At 42.3% G+C, this 17,460-nt stretch overlaps 1 protein-coding gene across 2 annotated transcripts in view; it reads right to left on the reverse strand.

Annotated features, from left to right (window-relative positions):
- stab1 (stabilin 1) overlaps positions 1-17,460 on the reverse strand; it is a 107,179-nt gene that overhangs the window by 15,507 nt on the left and 74,212 nt on the right. For both annotated transcript variants that reach the window (XM_074638304.1, XM_074638315.1), the window contains 13 exons: positions 16,450-16,584; positions 16,309-16,368; positions 15,771-15,947; positions 15,144-15,233; positions 13,515-13,661; positions 11,900-11,956; positions 11,643-11,817; positions 8,685-8,834; positions 5,777-5,881; positions 4,213-4,329; positions 2,727-2,859; positions 2,540-2,600; positions 768-912 (listed from right to left, as the gene is read on the reverse strand). In XM_074638304.1, the coding sequence (XP_074494405.1) occupies positions 768-912; positions 2,540-2,600; positions 2,727-2,859; positions 4,213-4,329; positions 5,777-5,881; positions 8,685-8,834; positions 11,643-11,817; positions 11,900-11,956; positions 13,515-13,661; positions 15,144-15,233; positions 15,771-15,947; positions 16,309-16,368; positions 16,450-16,584 (1,552 nt within the window). The remainder of the gene's footprint in view (positions 1-767; positions 913-2,539; positions 2,601-2,726; positions 2,860-4,212; positions 4,330-5,776; positions 5,882-8,684; positions 8,835-11,642; positions 11,818-11,899; positions 11,957-13,514; positions 13,662-15,143; positions 15,234-15,770; positions 15,948-16,308; positions 16,369-16,449; positions 16,585-17,460) is intronic.

Consider the following 17,460-nt stretch of genomic DNA (forward strand, 5'->3'; position numbering starts at 1 on the left):
CCAGTATGTAGCTTAGTATTGCTTCTTCAGTTTCTGCTTGTGAGTTTGTCCAGGCCGGTCGTAAACTGTGGGCTTGTCACTTAACTTCAATTAGCGACCTGGAGGTCAACGTGAATAGTGTCTGGAAGAGGATTCCAAAAAAAATATTTTTATTTAACTCCTCATCATCCTCGTTATCCCGCTACACTGATATTGATTTTTTTAGGTGGGCCTTTCTTTTAGGTGGCTAAAATACGTTTTGCTGCTGCCCCCGTCCACAGCAGTACAAATGCTTAGCTTCCGTGCCGGTACTACTGTCTGTTTCTTCAAACTGGGGGCATGCCGACCGCCATCTACTGTAGGTAATACACTGACTACCTCATACGACCCCACTTCAAAACATGTGAACTATCCCTTTAACGAGTTCCATGTTTAACGAGCCCTAACGAGGTCTTGGCCTTAACGAGCTCTGGGCGTTACCTGCTGTATTCCAGCTGATTGCTTGTTGACGTTTGTTTACCAGTCCCTGAAAAATCGCTATTCAAACCTTGAACTAATAAACAATGTTCTCCATAACATCACCATGGTAACATGAATGCTATAAAAGGTCAGCTGCTATAGAATCAACCGTTACCGTAGCAACTGCAATGGATTAGGACTGTGGAGTCAACATGGCTCCTGCTCAGCAGAGGCAACACAACACATGATTACAGTACAGCTACTGGTTCAGTCCAGATGTGCTGCCATGGTAATAACCATTCAAATAAAAGTCAGTAAAGATGTGTTACCATGGTAATGCAGGTCCTTGCAGATGGCCGTGGGGTCGCAGCCTCCGTTGTCTTCCAGGCAACGGTCAACAGGGGGCACCAGCTTCTCCAGACACTGGACACCATTACCCAAGTAGCCCGGCAGGCACTCGCACTGACGCTCGTTCTGGAGGAACCAGATTACGCAGAGATCATCAGGTTAATTCAGGTTATGTGCTGATATGTGGTTGGTCAGTGATCCTGTTTCTCCCTTCTGTCCAACTAGTTCTCTGAACCAGTATTGGTATGTTATTCTATGTGTATTTAAGATATTATGTCATAAGCAGGCTATACATGGAATGGTGTTACGTAATAAAGGTATAATAAAAAAGGTAAATGTATTCCGTTACAATTACAGGAAGAAAAAGATGTAATCAGATTACTGATATATTTACCAAAAATGGGGATTATTAGCAGGATTACAATTTTTAAATACATTTTAAAATAAAGAATGGTATACTACCACGCACATGTGCACACATTACAACACTTCACGGCACAATGGCCTCTAACGTTGAAAGTGAAAAAAAGGCTTGTTAAAAAAAAAATGCACATTATTTTGTATGTAAAGCAGAAAAGGGGAACAACATCATAGTACAATGCAAGTGATGCCTTCCAGCTGTGAAAATGCTGCCATCCAAGGACTCCACATCTCATTCAAAGAAACATTTCCAGGTAGGACCAACCACTGCCTTTAAAGATACACTGAGCAGAGGACATATTTCTTTTGTGTTTCCCCATTTTCGGTTACATTGTTATGTTGTCTTACAGAATATACATTTATAAGTGTATATAAGTTTAAATAAGGTAAGTCATCTTATTGATATTTATTTTTTATTGTTTCTATTTGCATATTTGGTATTGAGGTAATCCAAAAGTAACGGAACGCAATCAAGTTATGTTAATATTGGTATACTTGGGTTTGGTTACTGACTACATTTTTAAACAGGTAATTAGTCATTTTTATCGGAATACATTTTTAAAGTAACTCTCCCAACCCTGCGTATATGACATAATAAGAAAACTGTTTAGGCCCATTTAGTAGTTCAACTTGTGGCAAGTTGTTGCAGGAAGATTAATAGTTTTGTTTGGTGAGTTTGCTGCACTGCCACCTGCCACACTTTCTCTGTCCTGGATCTTTTCAAACAAAATATGACATATAAAGCTCAAGATAGACAGACATGGCCAAAACAAGCTTCTCCTCTATTTTCTACAGTGTCATCACCAGTATTTTTCTGAAAAGTTCAGATATTTTCAACTAGAAGTGCTCAGAGCAGCCGCACAAAAAAGGCGGAGCGCTCAGAAAAAAAGCCACATACAGTCGCATATGCTCTCTCCTCATTGGGAACAATTGAAAAAAAAGCGCTCAGAAAAAACGCTATGTGGAATACGCCTATATATAATACGCCAATTTGGAAATGACCTCCGCTACAGTAAGTGTATTTCAGGGGCGGATTTAGTGATTCAAGGGCTCCAGGCAAATGCTGTCCTGCTTTATTTTTCACCCTCTCTAACCGGGAATGTTGGCAGTGGTAGAAGTAGGCCTACTCAAAAAGTATCAACATCTATGTCATGGCAGGTGTATTGCTGAGGACCCAATGAAGCGCAGAGTGTGAAGTTGTTTGTATGAGCGGTTCTCGAGAAAGCTGCAAGCAGCAACACCACAGGCCAAGCATTCAGCCTGTTCTGAACAGGCATGTTTTGAACGGGCACTGCACAAGTTTTAAAGAAAAAAGATAACGGTTTTTACTCACTGGACCAGTGAACTTGCAGGAGGCAAAGTCACTGCAGCCACCATTCTGCTCTTCAATACACCTGGAATACAAACAGACAGAGAAAAAAGCTTACAGTCATATAAAATCTCCTTTGATACGGAAGAAGAGAAAACCACAGAAAGCAAAAGAGGAATTTACTTCAGAGAAAATTACGGGCCACGCCTACCTGTTGATGGGCTCGCAGGAGTAGCCGTCTCCTTGGTAATCGCTGTGACAGGTGCAGTTGACGAGGAGCCCCGTCTGGTTGCAGTCTGCGTTTTGGTGACAGCCACCGTTGTACTCGGAGCAGAGGTCTGGAGCTGCAGAGTGTTAAATAAAATTGTCATCTGATCTGCTCATATGGCGGAATCATGTCAGAACAAAGGATCTTCATATTTTATTGCCAATCATTTCAGGTTCTCTATATCCAAAGCATTAATATAGCAGCAAACAACTTTTGTTTATGTAAAGATATAGAGGAGTAATGTCTACCTGAGCAGAGAATGAAGTCACTCTCCCTCTGTGTGTGTTTTAATCAGAGCTTCTTCTTGCTTTGTTGACATTACTGGGCCGGCTGCACGTGCGTTTTAGTGCATGCGAGCATGTCCTACTTGCTAGCTCACAGCCGCCGCTCTGCACTGCTCTCATACGGCGGTTACAGCTGATAACGCTGTCCCGACCAATCATAGCACCTACCCTCCGGTTCCCCTCAGGTTAACACTGTTAGCTCTGTCAGCACTGTTGATGTTGTTTTCACTGTTAGCACTCTTAGCTGCAAGCCGCAGGTTCAGATATCGCCACGTTGAGAGCCGTGCGGAGGCAGTAGAAATGCTCCCAATCTCACATTTAGCACCTTTAAATTTTGTGAATTGCTAAGAAAAAAAATTTCAATAAATAAAGAGGATGAAGGAAAATATATAAGTTGGCTGACTTTCAACTTTGAGGGGTATTATATCCAGATTGGGTGAACAGTGTTTTATGCGTAACAACAAATCAACGCCTGAAGTAAGTCGGTCACGCTACCTTAAACCACCTGATCATGTGTTTCACTGCTACAGACCAGACTGAAGGCAAAATGTGTTTCCCCCAAAACAAGCAGAAAGTGAAGCTGGCTGCCCTCCAGACCTGACAGACCATCAGAGGGAAGATACCAGCAGTCTGATGACTTTATCAGAGTTTATGTCAGCTTTTCCAGTTAACTTTTGTCCCCTAAAATTGACTGTGTATAATAAAATCTACAGCTCCTACACTGTTGATCCAAGGTTGATGTAAACTCCCTCAAATTAAAGCCAACACTGTAACTCCATAATCACCGTTATTTTGTGTGTGTGAATGAGAAAAAAGTCTGAAGTTATTTATTTTAGTCACAGCAGGGTCAGGGTGATCTAACATCCTGCAGCAGCCAAGAATTAGAGTTTTCATTGTTATCAAGGTCAGCGTTTTATACACTGTTTTCAGTTTCTCTTTCTTTTGTGGCTGCACAGAGATTTGTAATCGTTTTTTAAAAAGTTAAACTTATTATTATTGTTATATAACACCATTACCACGCCCTGGTTAGTTTGATATATCTTATTATGTTGCTACAAGAATCACTATCATCATACTGACAAAAGGCTACAGAAGTTCAATATCTTTGGCTGGTAAATCGTCGTCTTAGGCTGCAGTACACTCACGTGGCTCTGGACTGCAGAAGGTGCCGTTCCCCTCAAACCCAGATTTGCACTGACAACCAACATCTGGCACACAGTCGGCCTGAGCGTGGCACTGCCGGCACTCCTCTGGGATCGAGCCTGGACAGACAGACGGATGATTCATCAAAGTAAATTAAAAAGGTAAACAAGACTGTTAAAACTGTAAAATTATTTGATAGATGCAACATGACTGTATGACTAGTAACACGTAGAACATGCATTTCCTAATGAAAATGCGTGTGAATGCTGACAACTGAAATTAATTGCAAAGAATTGCTGAAGATGCAGAAATCTTAAAGCGCAAATGCAATGTACTGCACTCCTGTAAAACTGAATAGAAAAGCTGGAAGCTAAACTGTAATACTGTCAAAGGTGGAAGTTGAAATTAATTAACTTGTTAGACCGAAAGTAGTATTTGGCTGGAATAAATTAGAAAAATGATAGGAAAAGGCCCTTTGGCGTGCTGACTTCTTTTACACTCTGGGGACAGACAGGAGCGCTGTATTCTGAGAGTCCTGATTGGAGCATAAGGTTTAAGGAGATCAGGCAGGTAGGAAGGGGCGTGTCCATTTACAATTTAACATCTATCTGTCATGATAGGTAGCCAATGACGGGAAGCTGAAACTGGTGTAATATGCCCTTTTCACTTAATTATTTTTATTATTTTTTTTAGACCATGACCAGCGCCCCCCCCAGAAGGCGGCGCCCTCAGCGACCGCCTATATGGCCTATGCTTTAAGTCGCCAAACAAGTCAAGCTTCTCAGGCTAAATCCGTAACTCCTAGCGCTTTTATTTTTTACACGAGGTGTTAGGACCCTCTGATTAACACATAGTGTGAGATTTGTGTGTAGTGTCAAAAATGAGCTCATGGGAGCAGTTAAGATAACTTGTACTTTTTGCTCTCTTATAGAAAAGAAAGGTCGACGTTAACATGGGTCCCTATGGGGGGAATGATTGGAGTTCCTGTCACTTTCAGGCTTTTATAGCCAAATGTGTAAGTTCGACTGATTCCATAGTAATATGCCTGCGACCAGCACAAGATTTCCAACATTTAGACCAGAAATTATGTATAAAGAGTGAAAATTGTGGGATTGGGAGCAAGTTTAAAACATTTTTTTCAGAAGATTTTAAAGCTCCTCTCCACTCTAGCTCTGATGTCACTCTTGCTGAGAACATGAAGGGATGGAGTGGGGGAGAAATGTAAAGGGAGGTGTGGCTGACGTGCCCATTAGTTTTGGTCTGAGATACTGGTGCTCTAGTGCGACATCTAGTGGTTCTGAATGTCATGCTGTATATTGAACCTGTAAAATTGAAAATATATATTTTTGAGGGGTTTTCAAAGATTGAGGTCTTCAGTAGGAACCAATGGGTTTGGAGCTGAGAGCCACAGACAAAGTAGGGAGGTCAGATTGAGAGAGAAGCATTGTTGGTTTTGGTCTTTTCATGGGATTTGTTGACAGAAGGAAAAATATAGAATAACACCAGCCTTATCCTTTAAACATCCTGCACTGACTTTAATCAATTGCATTCAGGAAGGAAACTCACCTATATCGATCTGGCACTGATCACCCTTCCAGCCCGCGTTACAGACACACTGTCCAGAACCTTCAATGCCTTCATCACACCTTCCCTGCCGCCCACAGCTGCAGACTGAAAGAGAGAAAAAAACATGCCTCAACATCTCTGACTGATCATTTAAAATGATCTCACAATAGAGTTGTGAAGATGGAGGAGTTACTTCAGAGGTTCCTGCAGTAACATGGTTTATTTTCTCCACTGACAATGTTAGGTGATGGACAGTTGGAGCTCTTTGATCGACATGAAACTTTCTTGGTTGAATCAACAGCACAAAAGATGAACAACTGTGTTTGAAAAGTTCTGTAAAAGTCAAAAGGTAGAAGCCACGAAGGAGGGATGTTAACTACAACTCCAATCATGGAGCTTTAAATTCTGTTGAGTGCTCTCCGCTAACGATGAGCTGAAACCTGATGAAACATTCAGCAGTTTAAATCAGTTCGCTTTCTCCTTCTGGATCAGTTTGGGATTAATTCAGTAATCATGGCGACGGGTTTTGTTCCTCACTGCAACAAACGAAGCGTTTTGAATTCGCCAAAAGCTCTGATTCACTCCTCTGACTGGCTTCTTCTCTTGTGTTGATCAACACTGAAATTGATCATTAGGAATCATTGAGAAAAAACCTCTGAAGCCGAAACAGAAGATGATCAGCAGCTGTTCTGCTGGATGACTCTGAGGGAAGACAGCTGGCAGGTTTGTCCTTAGCTGGAAGCACACCCAGCTGTGTGATGGTGAGTGTGGAGCGTTGCTATGGCGACAGACTGCAGGAGAGCTGCTGGGGGTGAGACTGTCTGGTGACCAGAATTTTTTTGGGGGGGTCGGGTTGGTGATTGGATGGAGGTGGGTTGTGAGGGAGTAAAAACACATTAGTCAAAGATAAAGAAAAGTTCTCATGTCCACTGTGGTCTTATAGCAAGTAGGCGATTTGTTCATGTTTAACAGGGGGGACGGAGCTATACAGTATGGTAGCTATATAAACAGGGAAAAAAAGTTTGGAAACTTGTGTCGGGTGGATTATTTCCCTGTTGTTACAATGCTAATTGGCATTGTATTTTACATCGTTGGAAAGCCTGTTTATTTACCTTCACAATGATGTCCAACTTGTAAGGATCATGCATTTGTGGGATGAGCAGCACAGCTGATTATGTGGGTAGCGCCCAAGAAAAATGTGCCTAAATGCTCTGCCAATGGTAAACAGTGTATTCTCATAAGGCTACCAGGAAGCCTGCAATGACTGCCCTTCATCGTCAGGCCCGTTTGCGCGGGTGTCAACAACACAGACAATGGAACCTGAACATGTGGGGGAATGTCATGTTCAGTGATGAGAACAGGTTCTGTCTGCGGAAGTTGGATGGCAGGGTCAAAGTATGGAAACGACGCAGAGAATGCTATGCTAACCACATAATCAGCTGTGCTGCTCATCCCACAAATGCATGATCCTTACAAGTTGGACATCATTGTGAAGGTAAATAAACAGGCTTTCTAACGATGTAAAATACAATGCCAATTAGCATTGTAACAACAGAGAAATAATCGGCCAAACACAAGTTTCCGAACTTTTTTTCCCAGTTTAGTTTTGAGAATATTATATAACCAATATGAAACTGACAGGAGGGCGGGACTCAGAGAAAAAGTCAGAATCACAAATCCGTCTGCTACTTCAGCACCCATCACGCACAGCACAATGGATTTATCAATGCACAGCACAGTTAGGCTATTGATGTTTCAGAGCCATGGTCGGGGCCATAGATCCTAACTTGCAGCACAAACCTCAGTCACATAAAGGATCAATGAGTCAGGCAGACTAGACTAATGTTTTGGTCATTTTGCTAACAACATCCCCCCTCATATCGCCTACTGCCTATAACTGTATTGATAATTGACACTTCCTAAGTCCCGATCCATTGCACTTTGTGTTCCAATAACAGCTGAGCAAGCTTGGAACCCGGCAGCAACTTTGATCAACTTTCCCCTTTCCTGTTGTTCTTAGATATGCTATGTCTGTTCAAAGGTATGATTGCTATGTCAGTCACATTACATTGATGTCACAATCTTCACGGACACATTACACTGTACATAGTCACAGTTACTTCATTTTGTATTGATTTTGGCGGTCTCTGTGGACAAAAGCGGTAGTGTTTCGGAGCACCAGAGTCCCTTTAGAAAACTTCTCATTTTACTGCAGCAGGGTCTGACAGTCTGCCCCGCTCAGTCCTGGTTCTGGTTCCTTCCGTGCCCCCCTTCCCTCCAGTGGGTCCAGCAATACGGCTTGGGCCTCCAGCAGCGTGGTGTCAGTGTTGGCTCCCAGCGGGGACCACCTCCTGCCGGAGCTCTGACTGCAGGTCGCTGCCGGAGGCCCAGCTGGAGTCTGAACTGAAAGAGTTCCTGGTGAACCTGTATGATTTTGTTTGATTTCATTCATTTTTTTTTGTATTATCTCTGCTTCGTGCAGCCCCGAAGTAACTTTTGGTGTTATTTATTTCGATATACACAATGTCTAGCATCCCAACGGGAAAGTTACCTGAGTAAAGTTTCTCATCATCAATATATCCTTCAAGTAACGGTCAGCTCTGTCTAAAAGTGAGAAGCTAGTATGTGAATATTGTGAACATTTGTCTTTGCTAATAAAAAAAAGAGCGAGGAGATATAAAAGGTTTGAATCTTAGAGGATCTGAGTATTTATCAACCTTTTAAAAGCTAATACATGATGCTTAAAACTAAAATATATTCATATCTTATGATCATTTTGCTGTGAAAACTGTCCACAGAGAATCACATTATGTTATTCTGGTATTTTCGTCTGAGAGGAGGATCTCACAAACACAGCATACATTTAAGTTTCGACTGAAATCAAAACAGTTTCCTGTTTTTGGTTTACCTGTGCAGTTGGGGCCGTAGTGCCTGACAGCACACAGTTCGCAGGCTTTTCCTATGAAACCTTCATGGCACCTACATTTTCCTGAACCACGCATATTATCGTCGCAGTCACCGTGGTTACCACAAGGGGCCTCCAGGCCACCTGGACAAACTGAAACACACAGGGAAGGTGTGGAGTCAAAAAACACAAAGAGGACAAACAAAAGAGACACACTCTAACTGGCTTCAAACCAACTGCCTTTTCTAATGGCTGATATTTTGATTTGTCAAATAAAGGTGTAACCAGAGGTGGAATGTAACTAAGTACATTTACTCAAGTACAACAGTTACGTACAAATCCAAGGTACTTCTGTACTTGAGCCTTTTCTTTTCATGCCACTTTATACTTACTCTACAAATTAAGATTTTTGCACACAAAACATATTAAAAGCTTATAAAATAGTGTTTTGTTATTAATCAAACCAGCCAATAGTTTTTAGTACAGCTGAAACAATTAGTTGATAAATCAATTAGTTAATAAATATTTTGATAATCATAATTTTTCATAAACATTTCATGGTCCCAGCTTCTCAAATGTGAGGATGTGAGGATTTTCTTTTAAATCATTTAAGTGTATTTTTAATAATTTTGAGGTTTGGACTGTTGGTTGAACAAAACAAACATTGTGAAGGTGTTACTTTGGGCTCTGGGGTCATTTTTCAGAATCTTTGCAATCCAATCAATCGATCAATCAGCAGATTGATTTATAAGGAAAGTAATCATTATTTGTAGTTTTATAGCAGGTTATTTTAAGGGGGAATATGTTCTTAATCCTATGTCTTATCTAGCCTTTGTATTGGATATTAATTAAATTATTTATAAAATACACCTATGCCAAAAATAAATGTAAAATAACAAAACGTGAATTACTTGACTCAACTCGTTAATACTAATCAACTCAACTTCTAAAAGTGCAATGTAAATAAAGATAATTCATCCATACATTGATTCATTAAGTCCATAAACATCTGTGTGGCATATATGGAAAATACCGCGCTTTCAGTGGACTTTTAAATGCTTACTGCGCAATTGTCACGTTGCTGCCACTGGTCTTTTCCCGTCTTTGAGGGTCGGGCTGGTTCAGGTGAGCTTACTAAAAAATATCGAGTGGGCGGGTCAAAAGGTGACGAAGCAGCGTTCCGAGTAAGTTATTAATAACTTACAGAAACATTGCGGGCAATGGTCCACTTTCTGTTCTCCTCTCTCTGTCTTTCTCTCAAACACACACACACACATACCAGTCATGGTGGCGGCACGTCATTTTAACACATTGCGTGCCACCACGTAATGCGCAGTCAAGAGACCATGGTAAAGTATTTCTGTGAGATCACATGCGTGCACACTAGGGATGGAACGGTTCAGGTAAAAAATCTGAACCGTTCGGTTCGCTAGTCACGGTTTGGGACATGTATGAATTGTTCGGTTCATTTGAAATAAGTTATGAGGCCGATTGTGTATTTTTTTCTTGTAGAGTAAGGCTCCCGTTTATTGTCACACTAGAAATCAAGGCCTATGGAAGGAGGCTGGGACACGGGCGGTCATGGGTCTTGATGTATGAGGTTTAACACATGTGCAGAGTAACTGAAGCTGCGGTCGTGCGTTGCTACTAGCTCAATTTTGGCAAGTGCAGACCAGATTTTACTGCGCATGGGTTATACCCCAAAGATATGATGCGTTGATGAAGCGTGACCCAGCCCCCTTCACGGATGAAGTGCAGAGTGCGGCTGTCAGTCAGTTAAGGAAATAGCGAGTGGACACGATAAAGTACAGTTAGAGGATCCACCAGCATCGTTTCCCTCTCCTGTATAGGAGCATTACGGATTTAGTGTTACCTATGAAAATGACATGAAAAAAAAGTGGTGGATAAAACGGCAACTCTGTAAGCACTGTGCAACACGTCTGGTTTATGCAAGCGGCAACACTTTGGGTAGGTTTGCAAATTTCCCCACTGCAGGACTAATAAAGGAATATCTTATGTTTCCTGCTTCAGCTTCCCGACCGCAGGGAGACACCGGCACCCGGTCGAAGACGATAAAGTTTCTTGCTGCGGAGCCCCGTCACTTCACAAGACACAGGAAACCTCTGTTGGTCTGGAGGAGCTGCAGTATTTATTTCTGCAAAAACGTCCACTGTACATTCACTAGATATTCTCAGAGCTACTAACTCTCCTGCAGTGTGTAGTGTGCACGCATGCACGTGAGGTGGAGCGAGCTGAGTGAAGGCAGGCAGGCAGGCAGGCAGAGGAGCAGAGTACAGCAGAGATTCCGGCCCTGGAGACCAAAGCTACGGTCTCCCCCGCGTCCTCCGACCACGGCCAACACTGTTTTGCAAGACGGGCTTCACTAGATATAACTTTGCGGTTTTGGTGCTTCCGTGTAGTTTGTGTTGGAGTCTGAGTCTGAACAGCGTAGCCACACGCGAGCGCGCATGGGACACCGACCCGGGTGATTTATACGTGTAATAAGTTACAAACAGTCCCTTTAAGGCAAACTTTTGATAACTTATTTTTGCAACATCACAACATGACCTCCTCGCTGTAACATAAATGTACCAAACAAAACCGAAAACCATGATATGAACCGAACCATGAATTTTGTGAACCGTTCCACCCCTAGTGCACACACACACACACACACGCACACACAGACCGCGAGCCGCGTCGCTGGATTCCGCTTGTCTCTGTCCATGTCTCAGACCTCAGTCATGGCCCCCGCCCCCCCGTCCCCCGTCCCCCGTCCCCCGTCCCCCTCAAAAAATCACCATCCTCAGGACATCTTTACAATTGTAGCTCCACAAATGGTAAGGCTTTAAGAATGAACACTGGAGCCTGTAGGGGACACACAATTTTCTCCAGACCCCTGTGGTCTGGATGAGATGAATGTTTGACTACAGGATCATCTCCCCTTTGTGCCTTCCTTACCTTGACAGTCTCGGCCGTAGTGGTTTTTGCAGCACTTTTGGACCCAGGACTTATACTGACAAACTCTCTTACAGCCCATCCGGCTGAAAGTATCGTCCAGGTCATGCCAACTTGGGTAGCGGCGCCCATACCTGGAGCTACTGGGCCTATAGTTCAAACAAGGCTCCGTTGTTCCCTGGAAGAAGGCAGGACTGACATTTATCTCTACATATGTACTGTGCAAGCTGCGAATGTTCCGATTTTTTAGCAGATCTTACCATGTCTTGATGTCTGAAGGGGCAGGATGGAGGGGATATGCAGTGGCCACAGCGCCCCTGAGACATTTTAAGACAGAAAGCTTCAGTCCAGCTTCCGAGACAAGGATGAAGGCTGACATCAATATAATAACCACAGCAGTGTGGTAACGGTATTTGCAGTAGTGGAGTCATACTTGAAACAGTGGTACTAGTAACAATAGTTATGGTTGTAGCTGTATTGAGGTCCAGTCACATCCATGTGTCTTCATGGATGAAGAATATTTCATTCTAGAAGCTTGGTGACGTAGGGACTACTCGCAGTGAACTATCTCAGAACAATCTGTCTGACGACGGATAAGCCTTTTGGGCAAGGGGCTATATTTCTGGGACTCCGGTAGCCAGCAGATATCCGGGCCAAGACTTCCTTTTCTGTGCGTTGCTCACTGTTTAAAGTCCGATGAGCTACTTGGGATGCAGACGGTGGAATTACAACTTCCGTGTCTGTCACGTGATGCCAAATAGGCCCAGAAAAACGTTTCCTTATAGACTTACATTGGGAAAGAGACGTCTGTAAATCAGCGGGTCATTTTCTTTTCATTTTCAAATCAACTTCTTAGTACGACCACTCTAATAGCCCTTATTTAAATCATTAGGTCCTAAAAGTTGTAAAATGCACTAATAGCCGAATCAAGAGTTATTTCCCTTCCTCCGTTCATGTGAATGAGACCCAGACCGAGGCTGGACTGAGGGCTGGGAGGCGGAGTTAAAGGAAACGCTAGTGCGTTTGCTCTGTGGGCCAACTGGATGCAGATGACCGCCGGATGATCCAGGTACTTTATCACTCGGCAGTCGAGCCATTTTGGCTTCCTGCGACGCTGTATCCAGTTCTCTTTCTTCATACATCAATGGTTAAGAGATGACGTGTATTGTTTCATAAAAAGCCAGTTTACAAGCTAATTTTAAACTAATAAAAAGCCTGTGGCCTACAGATTCTACATGTGAATGCAGAATCTGTTCATAGAGATTAGTTAGTGAATTACCCTCGCTGGCGAGCTAACCGCTAACATGCTAGCGCTAGTCAGTCACAATAGTTCTCAAGATTGTACATCATTTCATTCAATGAAGAGTTACTTAAGGGGGAGAAAAACTCTCTGTCATTTAACATGAAAGTAACTTGACGGTTTATATGGAGAACACATTTATACCACTGACTCCTGTCTCATACCTGTCTTTAAAACATTCCTCTTTTGTAGATCACTATATACTTTGACAGCGAATATTAAATATTAAACATTAAACTCTTTGTTCCCCCAATGGTCAGCACTGTCAAGACGGCACGCTCTTGCAGCGCAAATTCGAAGGTTTACGCAGATTTACTTTGTCCCTGTGAGCAAATCCACTGATTGCAGTGATTCCATTGAATTGATTTCACCACAACATTTCTGAGTATTAAATGCTGGTGTGACCAGGCCTTTGGAGTTACAATGAGCAGTAAGTGTGGCAGATCTAATAGTATAAGTAGTATCACTAGTTTGTAGCCATTCTAGCAGCACAGTAATAACAGTAGTATTAACATTTATATTGTGAGTTTTAAAGCAGTAGCAGTATTCAGGGTAATAGTATTAGCACTACTAACTTTAGTGGTTTTATTCTCCAGGTTGTCGCAGATCGCTCCCAGGCCAGGTGGTTCCAGTAACTGGTCGATGCCATAAGCCACGCCCTCTTTGAAGTGTAGGTAGCGCTCCACTACCCTGGCTGCGTTCTCATTAATCAATACAGCACCCTTAAAACACACACACACACACACAAAATAGATAACTTTTTAAGACAGTCGACCACAGCCACAGAGCCAGAACAGAATAGAATAAAATAGAACACATATAGAGGGCTTTCACACCGAAAGCGTTTGTTTAGGTTGGTATGAAAGCATCAAACTCTGGTGTGAATTCAAATGAACTCAGATAAGATAAGATAAGATTTTATTGATCCCCAGTGGGGAAATGCAGGTGTTGCAGCAGCACAAAGACAGAAAAAAGACAGAAAAGCCATAGCACTTGAACAAAATGATTTGGAAGCTGTGCGATAAACAAGTCGGGACAAAAGATGGAAACACCACAAAGCTCCGCTCCCATCTTAAAACTCACCATCCAACAGAATACGCAATACGGACCAAAACTCCCACAACGGTGAGCAATCAATTTATTAGGGCTTCACCGAATAGTTCAAAGCTTCATTCATAACGTTGACATTCAAGTATTATTATTAATAACTTACAGTAACATTACGTGTAATAGTCCATCCTCTCTCTCTCTCTCTCTCTCTCTCTCTTTCACCCGCAGTCGATCATCTCTGTAATTGCCTTACTCCTGAATCTGACACACGTGTTTATCTAACAAAATATTCTGCTTCAGTCCATATTTGTTGGCATTTAGCCTTTCAAAAACAAAATTTTTACTGCAGCCAAAAAAATGTTTGCTCTCACGCTTAGCGCACACAAAAGGAGGCAAATATTAATGGGGCAGTTGAGCAACAATCTAACAGAACCATAAATTCCATTTATATAACCACAATATCACAAAATCATACTTTCCAATTCTTTTAGGGTGATAATGATGACATTATAAAGTATGACGACATTCGAAGCTTCATTTGAAAACCTCAATAGAAGCTTCAAATAGAAAATTACTTTCGGTACGGCCCTATAATTTATTGATCTCAGCATGCCCATGTGTAAAATAGCGATACTATCTATACATTATGGCCACTTATGAGCATTGTAACATATGCGGCTCAAGTCCATAGATGTTTATATCTACAGTATGTCTATCTGTTCAGCTGATATGGACGATAATGTCAGATATTGTTGTTTTTCTTAAAGCAATATTGTCAGAAGGTGAATTTCAATATCATCCAACCCTAGTGTGTTGTGTAATGTGGGGAACCTAGCAACCACACAGTAAAGTGCAGTGTGGGTACATGTAGTGCTGATGGAGCAGGATGACATCACCAATCGATGACTTACCTGTCAGTCCAAATCACTTCATTACAGCTCTTGGTTTATTGACATGACTGATTGTTCATTGATTGCAACCATTGATGCATTGCGTCCAAGATGATGCTGCTGTCAGTAAGAAACAGTGTTCTCTTCTCAACATCACCATGGTAACATTCAACAACATAACTTACTATAGCAACAGCTAGCTGGCAGGTGCAGATGCCAACATGGTTACCCTGTTTGATTTGTATGAGTGTGTGTGTTTCTCACCACCAGGGTCTTGTCACAGCTGTACTTGATGGTGAATCCCTGCATGGTGCGGAACGTTGAGTATTTATCCGGCTGACCGAGACCCATCACCTAGACACGCACACACACACATACACACACACACACACGCGCACACACACACACACACGCATAAAGAAAATCATATTGATCTGTTTCTAGAGCTATGAAAGACCATTCCTCCTTTTGAAGAACTCTACAATTTTTACATCTATTTTGATAACTGATTACTCATTTGAGTCATGTTTCAAGCAAACACTTACTGCTTTTCTTTGTCTTTTATCATAAAGACATATTGTAAATGGAAGATTTTTGTGTTTTGAACTATTTGTTTAGAAAAAACAATACATTTGAAGACTTCATCCTCTTGGGTTTTGGGAAACTGTGATTGACACTTTGACTATTTTTTTGACATTTTATGAAGCAAACAGTTCATTCACAAAATTAATGACAGATTAATCAATAATTAAAATAATCGTTAGTTGCTTTACACAGGTGATTTTTTGGGGGGGCTGGGCTGTAATGAACTTTTCATCCTAAAGGGGCGAGATTAAAAGAGTTACGTTTGGTAGGCCATCTTCCTACTGCCTTACCTCCTCCTCTTCCTACCTTGGCGTTGCGTATGATGTGAGCCTTCACCACGGCAGCCACTTGCTCTTGGTGTTCGGGGCTGGAGAGCCAGTGCTGTCTTTCAGCTGGCAAGGAGCTGAGGGCCTTGTCTGTGGGCCAGAACATGGTGAACGGCTGATGGATGGACATCTGGAGCACAGGGAGTAACCCCACATCCTACACAAAGAGTGGACAGTAAAGATTACAGTCAGAACTCACACTAGCAGTGTAAGTAGTAGTAACGTCAAGTTTGTTTGTGTTATCAGATAAAAAAAAGAGGTGAAAAATGTAGTAGTAGGAGGAGTTGGCTTTAGGGATGTAGCTGTAGGAGGATAAGTAGTGATAGAAGGAAGAAGGTGTAAGAAGAGGATGTGTAAATGTGTAAGTGGTGGAGGGGTCAATGAAGGAGGAGGTGGATTCTAGAGTGAGAAGGAGGAGGCAGCATATGAGAGGTAGCTGTAGGAGGAGAAGAGGTGGAGGAAGCAGATGTAGAAGAAGAACTCAAACCAGGAGGTGCAGCATGTTTTTTTTATTTTACCTCTATGAGTTTGTAGAAGCGGCTGTAGCCATAAAACGCCGCTGCTGACGTTAAGTTCATCTAAACAGAGAGAGAGAGAGAGAGGTCACACATTCTGATTGACCATCAATATTTTATAAATTTCAAGTAAACTCAACGTACCGTGCTAGACCGGAGGTTTGGTTTGTCCTGCAGCCTGTAGGGTGTCAACAGAGTGTCGATGTGGTGAATGATTCCGTTAGTTGTGGTGTAATCACTCTTCACGATCCGCGATCTGTTGTTGATCACGACTGAACCCTGCAGGAGGGAGAGAGAGAGACAGGTGTGGAGAGAGAGAGGGAGAGGTGAGGCAGACAGGTAGAAACAGAAATGAGGCGAGTGGAAAAGTGGATTGTGAGACAGATGGAGAAATAAAGACAGTTGGAGAGAGTGGGGTTTTCAGCAGTGTTTACAAGTAAGTGAGCTAGCTCAAAGCTCAGTTCATACAAATCAAAACGAACTAGTTTACGTTCATAGTTCACTATTTTGAATTTTTAACTAAGTTCACAGTCCCAAAAAATGAACTAGCTCACGTTTATTTCTTCTATTTTCTTGTTTTTATCTGGTCGGATTTTTAAGTAGTCTTAAAACACGCACACATAAAAAACAGGTGCGTGCACGTGATTTGAGCGCACAGAACAGTATCTGAAAGCAGAAAGGCATCCTAGCGAGGGAGCAAATATGCTCCATGTGCATAAATTCAGTCCTACAACCACAGGGCTGTGACAAGCACAAGCTCGACCTTCCCTATGCCTCGCATTTGCTCAACACTTGCTCGTCAAGTTGACTTTTTTAGAATTTGGAGGCGGGAAAGGAATAGACAGTGGGTGATATCTCTGTTCCTTTGACTGAACTAGCCATGCCGGAACAACAGCGGCATGCCAGGTGCCGTAAATCCTCGGGTGCCACGTAAAACACAGTGCGAGTGCGTCGTAAACTCATGCGTTGCAAACGTATACGTCCATACGTCCACTAAAAGTGCTTGTTTTTCCCACTGACAGGCTGAGATTGTTACACATCTTACGCAGGAAATTAGGGGGTTATTTTTGACCAAACCAGAGTTGGTGACTGTTGGAACAGTGGAAAGACTAAACAAGACGGGTTTGGTGAGTTTTATTCCGTTTCTGTCAACTC

The sequence above is a fragment of the Sebastes fasciatus genome, chromosome 1 (genome assembly GCF_043250625.1).
Source record: "Sebastes fasciatus isolate fSebFas1 chromosome 1, fSebFas1.pri, whole genome shotgun sequence".
NCBI classification, from domain to species: Eukaryota; Metazoa; Chordata; class Actinopteri; order Perciformes; family Sebastidae; genus Sebastes; species Sebastes fasciatus.